Source organism: Syngnathus leptorhynchus, chromosome 1 (genome assembly GCF_054491065.1).
Source record: "Syngnathus leptorhynchus isolate UIUO chromosome 1, UIUO_Slep, whole genome shotgun sequence".
NCBI classification, from domain to species: domain Eukaryota; kingdom Metazoa; phylum Chordata; class Actinopteri; order Syngnathiformes; family Syngnathidae; genus Syngnathus; species Syngnathus leptorhynchus.
In genome coordinates, this window is record NC_141195.1 from 2339852 (window position 1) to 2353079 (window position 13228).

The window sequence follows — 13228 nt, forward strand, 5'->3', positions numbered from 1 at the left end:
GTATTAAAGTAATTCGTATTCATGGACAAAATTTATTTAATAAGTATTAAATAAGGGCAGCTCGGCGGCGCACTGGTTAGCACGTCCACCCCACAGTTAAGGAGGCTGCCGATTCGATTCCACCTCCGACCCTCCTTGTGTGGAGTTTGCATGTTCTTTCCGTGCCCACGTGGGTTTTCTCCGGGTACTCCAGTTTTCTCCCACACCCCAAAAACATGTTTGGTAGGCCAATTGAGCACTCCAAATTGCCCTTAGGTGCAAGTGCGGATGGTTGTTCGTCTCTGTGTGCCCTGCGATTGGCTGGCAACCGGTTCAGGGTGTCCCCTACCTACTGCCTGCTAGGATAGGCAACAGCGCGTGGGGACAAGCAGTATGGAAAATGGATGGATGAAAATTTAAAATTGTTCCAAATGGTCTGTCTGCTTCTTTTCATTGCGAGCCCCCTGGTTGCGCCGCTTCCAGATGTGTGTTTTCATATTTAAGCATTTAACTAATCACATTTCAGCCACTATTTGTTGCCAGGGTCAAAGAAATCTGCCTGGAGGCCTTCACAATCAGTTCTGTGGACCCTGTAGCATAAAATAAATGTCGATCAGACTTGCTTCAACCAATCAGATTTTGAGTTGGCGACACCAAGGCCTTCTGGCAGGTTTACAGAAACGTCAGCGTATTCACACACTTTGATTAGATAGAGAGTGTACTAACCAGAATGAGCAAACTGCATCTGTAGCAAAATGCACAAGCAAAGATATTGTTGTGTTGATTTAATAGCTGATTTGTCAACCCACAATGGCAAAAGGAGAATAAATGGATTTGGTTGCAGATTTACTGTCAAAGCCATTTTCAAGATGGACCTTTCAAGAAAAGCATGCTTCTGTTGAACGGACATTCTCAGTCCTAAAGCAAATTAAAACTTATGCCAGAAAATTACGACAGGGCAGGCTCCACTTTCAGCATTAGCATTGGTGGCAATAGAAAAGGATTTCTTGATGGAACTGAAACGCACCGATAATCTGCACAACAGAGTAATTGAAATATTCTTGAAGAAGATGGATTTTGTGTACAAATAATCAGGATTTTGGGTGAGTAAAATGTTGCTACATTCCTCAATAATGCAATTTTATCAAGTTTTTTTTTGTTGCTTTTTTTTATGTGTCTGAGCTGTATCTGCAGTAGATGTTTTATAGCCATATACACTGCTCAAAAAAATTAAAGGAACACTTTGAAAACACATCAGATTTCAAAGGTGAAAAAAAAGTTGGATATCTATACTGATATGGACAGTTTAATGTCTCAGGAACAAAATAATGCCACATCTTTTGATGGAAATAAAAGTTTTCAGCCTACAGAGGGCTCAGTATACAGACACCCCAAAAATCAAAGTGAAAAAATGATGTGGCAGGCTCGTCCATTTTGCCTAAATTCAATTTCTGCAATTTAAAACTCTTTTCAATATCTTGTGTAGCCCCCACATGCTTGTATGCATGCTTGACAACGTCGCGGCATGCTCCCAGTGAGACGACAAATGGTGTCTTGTGGGATGTCCTCCCAGATCTGTCAAAGGGCATCAGTGAGCTCCTACAAAGTCTAACAAGCAACCTGGCAGCGTCTGATGGACCAAAACATTATGTCCCAAAGGTGTTCTATCGGGTTTAGATCAGGTGATCGTGAGGGCCATTCAATTGTGTCAATTCCTTTATCCTCCAGATACTGTCTGCATACACTTGCCACATGAGGCCGGGAATGTCGTGGATCAGGAGGAACCCAGGACCTACTGCACCAGCGTAGGGTCTGACCATGGGTGCAAGGATTTCATCCCGATACCTAATCTAGCTTGTAGAGGTCTGTTCGTCCCTCCATGGAAATGCCTCCTCAGACCATCACTGACCCACCACCGAACCGGTCATGCCGAATGATGTTGCAGGCAGCATAGCGCTCTCCTTGGCTTCTCCAGACCCTTTCACGTCTATCACAGGTGCTCAGGGTAAACCTGCTCTCATCTGTGAAAAGCACAGGGCGCCAGTAGCAGACTTGCCAATTCTGGTGTTCTATGGCAAATGCCAATCGAGCTCCACGGTGCTGAGTAGTGAGCATAGGGCACACTACAGGACGTCGTACCCTGAGGCCACCCTCGTGAAGTCTTTCTGACTGTTTGGGCTAAAACATTCACACCAGTAGCCTGCTGAAGGTCATTCTGTAGGGCTGGCAGTGCTCAACATGTTTCTCCTTGCACAAAGCAGTGGATATCGGTCCTGCTGATGGGATGAGGACCGTCTACGGCCCTGTGCAGGTCTTCTAGAGTAACTGCTTGTCTCCTGGAATCTCCTCCATGCTCTGGAGATTGTACTGGGAGACACATCAAATCTTCTTGCAACAGCACGCATGGATGTGTCATCCTGGAGGAGTTGGACAATCTGCGCAACTTCAGGAGGGTTAAGAAATCGCCTCATGCTTCCAGTCGTGATATTGACTCTTGCTAAAGCCAACACTTGTGGAAAAACTGTTAAAAAAGATCAAGAGGGAGGAGCTTGAAATGGCCTCCACCTGCAACACCAGTCCTGTTTTGGGGACCATCTCGTTGTTGCCCCTCTAGTGTACCTGTTGTTAATTCCATCAACACCAATGCAGCTGAAAGTGATTAACAACCCTCTCTGCCACGTGCCTGACCAAAACCTAATCAGAAAAGTGTAATTGAATTCATGCCATACCCTGATAAAAAACTGTTCCTTTGATTTTTTTAAGCAGTGTAGTTATTGAGGGTTGGATTGATTCAGTCGGAGTACTAATGGAAGGCCTAGGCACAGTCTGCCACTGGTACACACTAATATCTCAAGAGATTGGATTCCGTGTAATTTCTTGTCAAGTAATCACACTGTGAAGACCTCGATAGCAAAGGCAAAAAACTTTACCATCTTTGACAGTAGCGGTTTAAGGCAGTATAAATACGATGAAATAAAATACGACTGGCATAAAAACAAGTATAAACGACATAATAATAAAACTCACCACTATGTTGAATTAGTGGGAGCACTGAGCTTGTTTCTCAGAAACGACAACGACACCCGAAGTGGTTAAGGTTTGTCTTTTGATGCAGGATGCTTGGTCTCCATGTGCCGAAGCAGTTTTGAAGGCTTCATTGCCTTGTTAGCTAGTCTGTCGCCACATATTATGCAAAGTGGGCTTGGCGCGTCAGTCACCGGTGGGGATAAATCCATATTTTAAGTAGGACTCCAGAATTTTTCTTTTAAATGCAGCTTTCCTTTTCTTAGAAGTCGTAGCCTCTTCTTCCGTCTCCTCGTTGGGCTTTTTTCCCTTTTGGAAGAAGCCTTCCAAACATCTGTTTCTTGCTCATTTTTGCTTGCTTCGCGGGCTCGACTGTCGTGACGTCACGTGACCGAGACAAGCGTCTTGACCTGAACCAACAAATGTAATTGGGAGAGAATTGCCAATTTTTTTATATTTAAAAAAAAATTTGACCCTAAAAATAAAAGATTAGATTCTGAAAAATAAGAGGGTAACCTGCAAAAAAGAGCTGCGCATCCGAAAATATAAAACATGCAACTGAAGAAAAAAGACCTCAAAACTTGAAAAATAAATGGAGGTGAAACCTAAAAATAGTTTATTCAAAAACTATTTTTTCAAGTACGGGTTTTGTTTTTCAAGTATAACTTGCAGTTGTGGTTCTAAGGGGTACATGAAGCAGGCTCTGGTCGAGTGGTCAGAGCCATTGCCTCCGATAAGATGGAACCATGGGTCGAGGCCCGACCTTCCCCACGGGCTGCCCTTTGCCGTTTTTCCCAAGGATCCCGGACGTTAGCAGATCTGCTGCCCTGTGCTTCACAGAAACTTGCTTGACGAAAACATCCTTGACCATGGCGTCAAGATTCCTGGGTTTCGGCTACTACAAGCAAATCGCAGCACGGAGCTCATGGGAAAAACAAAGGGAGCTGGTCTATATTTTTACATTAATGGTTGGTGTACTGATGTCACAATGTTGAAAGAGTCTTGCAGCCCTCTCCTAGAGACACCTTTCATAAACTCCCGGCCGTTTTATTCACCACGGGGGTTCTTGATCGTAATGGCGGCTGTTTACATTCCAGCATGTGCATGCACGATCGAAGCTATGCAGCTGCTGGCTGACCAGGTAACAGACATCGAGAAATTAACCACCAAACTCACTGATCATTGTTTTGGGTGATTTTAAGAGAGCAACTCCCCAAATACAGACAGCAGCACCAGAGGCACAAATACACTCGACCACTGATACTCCATAATAAAAGATGCATAAATGGAACGTGGAGTCAAACTGCAACTTCAGACCTGTATGAACTCACCGACACTGTGACATCATACATCAGCTTATGTGAGGACGTGTGTGTGCAGACTAAGAACTTCTGCGTGTACAACGATCAACCGTGGTTTACACCAAACCTCAGGATGCTGCGCAAAGCCAAGGAGTAGGTCTGCAGGAGAGGGGACCGTGACCTGTTCAGGGAGGCCAGGAACACACTGACCCAAGAGATCAGGAAAGCTTGAAGGAGCTATGGGCAGAGTTTGGAGAGACACCAATCCTGATCCCTCATCAGTGTGGAAAGGCCTGCAGAGAATCACGGGCTTCAAGAAACCAACCCCCTGTTCTGTGGAGAACACAAGGCTTGCAAACCTGTTCACAGGTTTTACTGCAGGTTTGAACGGTCCATCCACACAACAGGACCTCCTACATCACAATCAACATCCACACCTCCCCCCACAACCTCCTTGTTCACACCTCCATTGTCATCACCTACTCCAGGGGTGGCCAACCAGTCAGAGACTAAGAGCCACATTTTATACTCTTACCGCAAAGAGCCACATCATACACGTGAGCACACGTGAACATCAACCCCCGCCCCCACACACACACACACACACACACTTTTGCTCAGCCAAATTTATGTTGACATTATCATGCCACGCACCAACATGATAATGACAGAAATCGACTCCTACAGTACTAAGACCACAGGCCAGTCATTTTCAACAATGAACATTGCACTGTCTCACACACACAAACTCTCAGTTCAACAAAGTCCATAAACAAAAACATAATAATTTAGAATAGCGTTTTTTCACTTACTATGCATGTTGTTTAGTGAATAACTTGCCTTGAAGAATCAATTGTCTTCAAATCTGGCTTGTATTCCGTTGTTGCTACTCAAAGCAATTCTTTTTGTTGGATGTCTGATACCATTTGTTTTAGATTGTCGTTTTCAGGAGACAAGATTTCAACACCGTCACGGAGGGCATTTTTTTAACAAACTTCATTGTATGGCTTTTTAGCCCGTGTAATGTTCCAAGCTAGTTGATGCGATGCAAGCGTGACAGTCTCTGAGTGCTTTGTAATTTTTTGGAAAAACTGTACCTGTTTTTCTGCCTGACTTTTTAAAGTGTCCAACCTGCGCTTGCGAAATTCAGTCCCTTTTGGAAAGTTCTAATCGATATTAGCATGAAGTGAGCTGAAGTCGCGCTGAAGATTTGAAGCTTTGAAATGGGCTAATGACGTCTGACATATCAGGCAGAATGGCTTGCCATTGGGTTCAACAAAAAAAATATAAACTTTCCCACTCTGTTAAAAACGTCCTGTGTTCATCTTCATATTTTCGTTTAGCTGTGTATTTTCTCCCTGCCATTTTGAGAGTGAAATTGCCACTGTTTCCTCGAATGGGTTTGCCCCTCCTCCTTTGCAGGATTTCACCTCATGCGCATACGCGTTTGACGAAAATACCATATTGAGCTCAAGCGAAGCAACAACAAACAAAAAACAAACAAACAAACAAAAACAAAAAACAAATGTTGATATGAAAGTAAAAGAGCCGTGTGAAACCAGCCAAAGAGCCGCATGCGGCTCACGAGCTGTGGGTTGGCCACCCCTGACCTCTCTCTTTCAGACGTTGCGCCTGCACTTCAGATCCGCAAGGAGGTGGTGTGTCAGATGTTCCGGAGACAAAAGGTCAGGAAGGCACCAGGCCGAGACGGCGTGTCCGCCTCCTGCCTGAAAGTCTGTGCTGAACAGCTGCCGCCCACCTTTGCATGGATCTTCAAATGTTCCCTGGAGCTGTGTGAGGTGCCTGCCCTCATGCTTCAAAAGCTCCACAATCGTACTGGTTGCCAAGAGGTCCACCATCACAGTTTTGAATGATTATAGACCTGTCTCCCTGACATCTGTTGTCATGAAATCCTTTGAGAGGTGAGTGTTGACCACACAAAGGGCATCACGGGCCCACTGCTCAACCCCTTGCAGTTTGTCTACCAGGCAAACAGGTCTGTGGATGATGCGGTCAACATGGGACTGCACTACATCCTGCGCCACCTAGATACCCCAGGAATGTACGCCAGGATCCTATTTGTGGACTTCAGCTTGGCGTTCAACACCAATAGCTCCCGATATCCTCCACCAGAAGCTCATCCAGCTCGCGGTGCCTGCCTCCACCTGTCAGTGGATCACCAGCTTCCTGACCAACAGGAGACCGCAGGTGAGGCTGGGAACTATCACATCCGACACTCGGACCACCAGCACTGGCACCCCCCAGGCGTGTGTACGCTCCCCACTGCTCTTGTCTCTACATCAATTGCTCCTCAGGAGACCCTTTTGTGAAGCTCGTGAAGTATGCGGACGACACCCCTCTCATGGGACTGATCCGGGATGGTGACAAGACTGCCTACAGACAGGAGGTGGAGCGGCTGGAGCTGAAAAGCTGAACCCGCTCAAGACCGTGGAGTTGACAGTGGACTTCAGGAGAGACCTTTCACCACTTTCACCCCTCACCATCCTCAGTAATGCTATTGAAATGGACCTGAATTGGACCGGCCGGAAGAAGGCCCAGCAAAGGTTGTATTTTCTGAGACAGCTCAGGAAGTTCAACCTGCCACAGGAGCTGCTGAAGACCTTCTACGCTGCCATCATCCAGTCTATCCTCTGGACCGCCATCACTGTTTGGTTTTCGGCCACCAAACAAGACAAGTTATTTTGGGGTCTTATTCAGAACTGAGGATAGAGTGGGAGATTTACAGGTGGATTGGGGCCGCGTCTGCAACAATGTGGTCCGCTGTAGTGAAAAAGGAGTGAATCCAAAAGTCAAAGCTCTAGCTGTCGCAACTCTGGGCTTTCTTGTTTCGGTTCCTGCAGCAGCAACCCAACCTCAGATAAGACCTCATTATGCTGTTTTTATTTTTTTTGCTTGATTCTAGCTAATGTCAAAAATTAACAGAAACCTTATTGTAGCTAATGTATGCCAACTGTTAAAAAGTAAAATGACATACTTGAACTCTAAAGCTGATTCATATGTAGAAGATACTGCTGATATGTATGCTAATACTCATGTATAACAATATTTATGCTCAAATGTAGAGGATGTTGATAAAGCTCTGAGTGACGAATTGGTATTGTTGGGGTGGGGCAGACAATAAATATCCAACACAGTGCCAAACAAAATTTTATTCAAGTATTAAAATTTAAAGCACATATTGTGAATATCAACAAAGAACTAATTAACAGAAAAGCTAAGTTGCATCCTTCTGTACCATGTGTAAGCTTCTTTCACATTTTTTTCTCAGTCACATATGATGCATAGAAATATTTATACAGTAGCTTTCGCAAAACTACAATCCTGTGTCCAAAAATATTGGTTGGTCACGAAAACAGAAATGAGCACAATAACGCAGGGGTGAAATGTTGACAAATTGAATCACTAAGCCTAGCAGGTTACTCCCCTTGAGCGGGGTTCACACATACCAATAACGGGGCTAAATTTGCCTGCTTATTCCAATCAGACAATAACTGGGGCCTGCTGGCGCAGAGCCACCACCAAAGTGTGGCACCACCGGCAATTCACTGATGTAGGTCCAATTAGGCCAGTACAAATTTGATAATTAAACGTGCTGAAATTAAAACGTTCTTGCACTTTTAATATATAAAATGAAATATCTTGAGTTTTATCCACTGAAAGTGATCAATCATCTTTGCTATTTTTAACACTGTAATACAGGTTCCAAAGGCCCCATTCCATGTGCACTGTTGGTCACTTATTTCATCCACAGGTAACCCTATAGGCTATAGAATAAATGTTGCCGAGTACTGCTTTAAATAACAATAATGATATAATGGAGAGTGAAGAGTGGCTGCCTTAATCGTCATATTTGCATGCAATTTGGCTGTCAAGACGACACACACACCCCACAGGTATATAATTATAAATTTCTTTAAAAGGAAGCCCGACCAAAACGGTTTTCAAAATATAACCACTTACCTACAAGTTGATGGAAATACATAATTCCTCATTAATTCAAATGATCCTTTTTGTTTACATAATACATAATTTAATACACAGCATACATTTGTTAAACGCAATTTGATACCCATTCGGGGTTGATGACGTGGTGTGGTTGCTCCCACATTGCTGCCCTATGCTGAGCAAAGTAACACAATTGCAAACTACTTCTAGCAAACAAAAAGGAGTCAAAATGCCACATCATGGCTTTTGATTGTAATTTTCAACCAAAAGGGAATAAAGAAAGTGAAGTTATTACATTGCTTTCCTTAAGAAACAGTTAAGAAAACAATGGGAGTGGGGGGGTTCCATCTGACCAAAGACTCGTGGCTGTGCACTCCAGATGCATTTGAGGCTTTCCATCGTCTCAGCTCATGAGAACTGATGTGTCTGGCTAGAAACGACGGTTAAACCACTAAACAGGGAAAGAGAGCAGAACCGTCATCACAATAAGCAGCCACTGTAAAAACTGTGCCGCCCACAACTCCTCTCTCTGCGCATCCGCCATCTTGATTTGTTGAGTAAGCGTTGCAACCCACATGCTTAATGTGTACGTAAAAACGTTTTTAATACGACTTAATGTTATAGCCAGTTGCCACCAAAATTCGAAATTCATGTGCACAACTCTACCTATGCCCACATCAATTCCTAAAAGATATCATAATCACCCCAATATTGTGAAATTTAACTGTCTTCCTCTCTATAGGTGCTCACTCAAGCTTGTCCCATAATGGAGAAAACGCTTATTATCCTTCATTTAAAAAGTCTAATATTATTACAATTATATCATTATTCATCTTAAAATGTGGAGCATTATTCAAATCTCTAGGAACGCCATTTTATAGCATGTCTAACAACCTTATCGTGGTATTTGTGAATTCACAAAACCCAGAGAATCCCAAGCCCGCTGATTTTCTCAAGGCACTGTGGACCAATCACAGAGCAACAGTATGTCTGGGGGTGAGATGTGTGGCTGTGATGAAAACAAACTCGCCAAAGCTGGAGAAAAATTAACAAATCAAACATGGGGCACCGGTTGACGAATACATAGACAATAAAATAGATTTGGTTATTGTAATTCTTGCTGTTCTCAAGACACCTGTAAATCCCCGGGCTTGTTCTATTTGGGACACTACATGTTAAGGGGTTTTAATGGACGTAAAATCCAAACTATGTTGCGATTGCTTTAATATTTTCAGAGGTTGAAGTGGGCCTAAGTGGGGTGTACGTGTGCCTTTTGGCTGAGATTTTTTAAAAAGTTAAAACATACTACATTATGTTAAGCTCTATGGTTAACCTCTATGGGGAGTTTAAGCTTGATGCCCAAAAGAGCCAAAATACTGTGGCGATTGTTTTGGTATTTTTAGTGGTTTAAATGGGCATTATGTAGACATCTGGATGTGAATTTTAAAAGATATGTTGTAGTTTTCTGATATTAAGCCACATTAAGCTTTTTGATGTAAACGTTTTGAACTGCCACCATTTTAACGCATTTTATCATTTGTTTGTCAGCTGTCGTAAAGCAATTTAAACAACTGAGATTGCGGTAATTTCCATACCACTTTCTATGATTTGTTGGATGTTCCATCATTCATTTTATTTATTTGTCAAAATTAATCACAATATTACAGTAACTTGAAGCACATCTTCTATCAACAAAACAAAATGGCCACCACGGAAACTGACAAGGTTTACCGGCCTCATCCGAAGGTGCCTATTGATGTTTATAATTTTAAATGTATTTTTTATTAATTGTAACATTATTCTTTTAAACCGAATGCAGTGCCTGCCATACTTCCAGAGCCTGAATGCCCATGAGTGAAGAATAAAAAATGTGCTAAAAGACGTACCTGAACCATGCCTCTTCAGTAGCTGCACGGACAACCAACGGGCATCGAGTTCGCAACGAAGCAAACAAATGCTAAATGCCGTTTATGCAACTTGAAATCTGTAGATGTGCAAAAGTCACATTCGACAGAGGCATCCACTGAGATGCATGCATGTCTGAAAATAACAAGCACTAGCTTTCTCATGTTTGTGATCTCTATTTTCACATGGGCTTCTTCCTTACTTTCCTCATGTTTTTGACCGCATTCTGGTTTGAATAAATAAAGGCTGAACACGGGAGCTAATCGTTGCTAACAGATGACTGCAACTGCTAAAAACAATCATGTTACATCATGGCCCAGAATGCATTGTGACCAAAAACAATGGAGGTTTCTGCAAAATTATTTTTGTCACTCTTCTAATTATGTTATTAACTACCAAATAAACTATACAGATCAAACATCATTCCAAAAAGGGCTCCTTTAAGTATTGCTTTAAATCAGGGCCGGTGCTGTTTTTAGCAGGTCCATCAGAACTTGGCCTTAAAAAGGGATTACAGTGGAGCCCCGGTTTTTGAACGTCCTGGTTCTCGAACAAATTGGTATTCGAATAAAAAAGTCGAGATTTTTTTGCTTCGGATGTCGGACGAAATTCGGTTGTCGAACCTTGCGAGATGAGCCGAGAGGACCCGCATGCCAACTGACTCCGTTCGTTATTACATTCTCGTTACTCTGAAGATTGCATCAACTCTAATCATGCCTCCAAAGGAAGCAAGTGGGAGCAACAAAGCGATCCTAAAACACAAAGACGCTCCTAAAGAAATGACACAATGAGCGCCCGGCGCGTTGTGGTTGCGCGATCGGACCAAATTAAGCTCCTTGCGCACTGAGGTCCACTTAAATTTTGGAAAGTACATCAGGACTTTAAAAATATTTTCTAAATTTTAGCGACCGCTCTGTCACAATAATGCGACCAGCGCGGTGCAGTTGCGCGATTGGACAAAATTAAGCTCCCTGCGCACTGAGGTCCACTTAAAATTTGTAAAGTACATCAGGACTTTAAAAATATTTTCTAAATTTAAGCGACTGCTCTGCCACAATATTGCGACCAACGTGGTGCAGTTGCGCAGTCGGCGACGGTTGTGTGTTCTGCGGTGCGCTGCAGTTGCGCGATTGGACAAAAATTCGCAAATGAAAAAAAATGTTTAAAATAGGCGTTTTTTGTTTGTTTTTTTTTGCTTGGAACGGATGAAATTTTCTTCCATTATTTGTAATGGAAAAACATGATCCAGAATTCGAACAATACACTTCTCAAACAGTATTCTTTCTATTCGGACTTAAAACTCACCTCTTTACTTTGGCATTTCTGTAATTCCTGTTTTTATATCCTGGTTGTCGTCCAGTTGTTTTATACTTGTCCTTGCTTTTTATTCTTGTTTTTACTTGCCATGTAGCACTTCGAGATTCCTCCGAATATTAAGTGCGTTATAAATACAATTTATTATTATTATTATTATTATTATAGTATTCTGGAACGGATTGTGGTCGAAAACCGAGGCTCCACTGTACTATACTTAATGCCTGATCCTAATGTCTGGTGTGTGCTATATTATCTGCATGGAGAACTGTTAACACACCGACAACTGTATATGTAAAACCTGTTGGTTTTTTATGATCTAAATTCTTGTGTGCAGTCAATATAAGATGTTTTGAGGCGCCACATAGTTACCACATTAGCTAACAGTTAGCTTAGGGCCTTCTTTTTTGTATTTTCTAGCAGTCATGGTGTCTTGTAGCATCATGCTGCTTCCAGCAGGCCACTTGTCATTGTCTTAACATTGGTAAACATTTTGCAAATCTGTATGTGCATAACCTGGCAGAGGTTTGATATACTGATCATTTATGAGAGCCACTTTGCTACAAACATAGATGTTTACCTCATAACATGGAAATACAACTGCAACATACTGAGCTTCTATTCATGATTAAAGTCAAGCTCTTTTATCTATCTTTTATCAAAGTAATTAGCAGAAAAAGGCACAGCAAAATCCAAACCATAACAATTTTAATTACATTTGCTCCTAAATTTCTCCCAGCTGATCATTGATCCAGAAAACCATTTACCACGGTAATCTCATTTTAAACGAGCTTCACCGGGCAAATCTCCCAGTGTGACAGGGTCGAGGCATATATTTAATTTTTGAGGAGCTTTTGTGCCTTTGATTTGGTTTAGTGGCTTGTTTGCCCTTCATTTTGACATCTTCGTAGGTCTGGTAACTACCACTAGATAAATACAATAACTAAGGGAAATGGGCTCGATGGTTAGCATTGGCATAACATGGGTAACCAATGTCTAAAAAGTCAAATTTCTTGAGTTCAAACACTCCCTATTTTAGTTGAAGACGGACACAAGGAAAACAAATTAGTTTTCTTAACTAATGAAATCATGCAACTACAGACAGCTGCTGTGCAAAACAAAAATCTGAAAAAAAAATGGGTGCAAAAAAGTGCCTGCAAGTAGATTAGATTACAAAAGTCTTTTTTAGCAAAGCTATTCTGTCAACTGAGAAAGTAGGAACTCAATTTGAGACATCGGCAAGATCACAAATGTGTGCTTTGAAAAAAATGAGGGAATCCCCAGAGCAGAAATAAACATTTGAAATAAAAGTGTGTCTTCATGACAGAGTGATCCGAAAATAAAAGTGAGCTGTGCTCACTTGCATCGTTCACACGTAATAAGTAGCACTGATCTGAAGTCAACTCGAGTGCGAGCACACCAAAATAAATCCTGCTGCAGCAGCCAGTCTGCTGAGTGTCCGCGGCCAGCCTTCACGTGTCTTCCCAAAACTGACCTGGAATCATCTTTAACCATTACATACCATACCCGCCGCCCTCACTCCTCAAGTGTTTTCATTTCAGTCTGCAGTGATGCCTTTCTCTCGCAGCTCCTCTGTCACACGCACCAGGTAAGTGGGGTCTGGGTAGCCAAAACTGGGAGGAGAAAAAGAAACATAACTTCTGCAGTTTCTAAAGTCAGGAACTAGGAAGGTAACCTCTTACCTTATTTATTTACAGTGATTTTCGGACTATAAGTCG

At 42.4% G+C, this 13228-nt stretch overlaps 2 protein-coding genes across 3 annotated transcripts in view; one reads left to right on the forward strand and one right to left on the reverse strand.

The window, feature by feature from the left end:
* The first annotated feature begins 282 nt into the window (after positions 1-282).
* Positions 283-10579, forward strand: LOC147061421 (uncharacterized). Its single transcript, XM_085933178.1, has 2 exons — positions 283-6512; positions 6620-10579. Exons 1-2 carry the CDS (start codon positions 6323-6325, stop codon positions 6736-6738), a joined length of 309 nt encoding a protein of 102 aa, XP_085789304.1. The 5' UTR covers positions 283-6322; the 3' UTR covers positions 6739-10579.
* Positions 9453-13228, reverse strand: part of dtx3 (deltex E3 ubiquitin ligase 3) — a 30022-nt gene continuing 26246 nt past the window's right edge. For both annotated transcript variants that reach the window (XM_085933044.1, XM_085932604.1), the window contains one exon: positions 9453-13123. In XM_085933044.1, the coding sequence (XP_085789170.1) occupies positions 13043-13123 (81 nt within the window). In that variant the 3' untranslated portion in view covers positions 9453-13042. The remainder of the gene's footprint in view (positions 13124-13228) is intronic.

What these genes read in the sequence shown, in the direction of transcription:
- LOC147061421 (XM_085933178.1), top strand. Translation starts at nt 6,323, where the DNA reads ATGGGACTGCACTACATCCTGCGCCACCTAGATACCCCAGGAATGTAC. An exon ending in TGACCAACAGGAGACCGCAG is followed by an intron (nt 6,513 to 6,619) that starts GTGAGGCTGGGA and finishes ATTGCTCCTCAG; the next exon opens with GAGACCCTTTTGTGAAGCTC.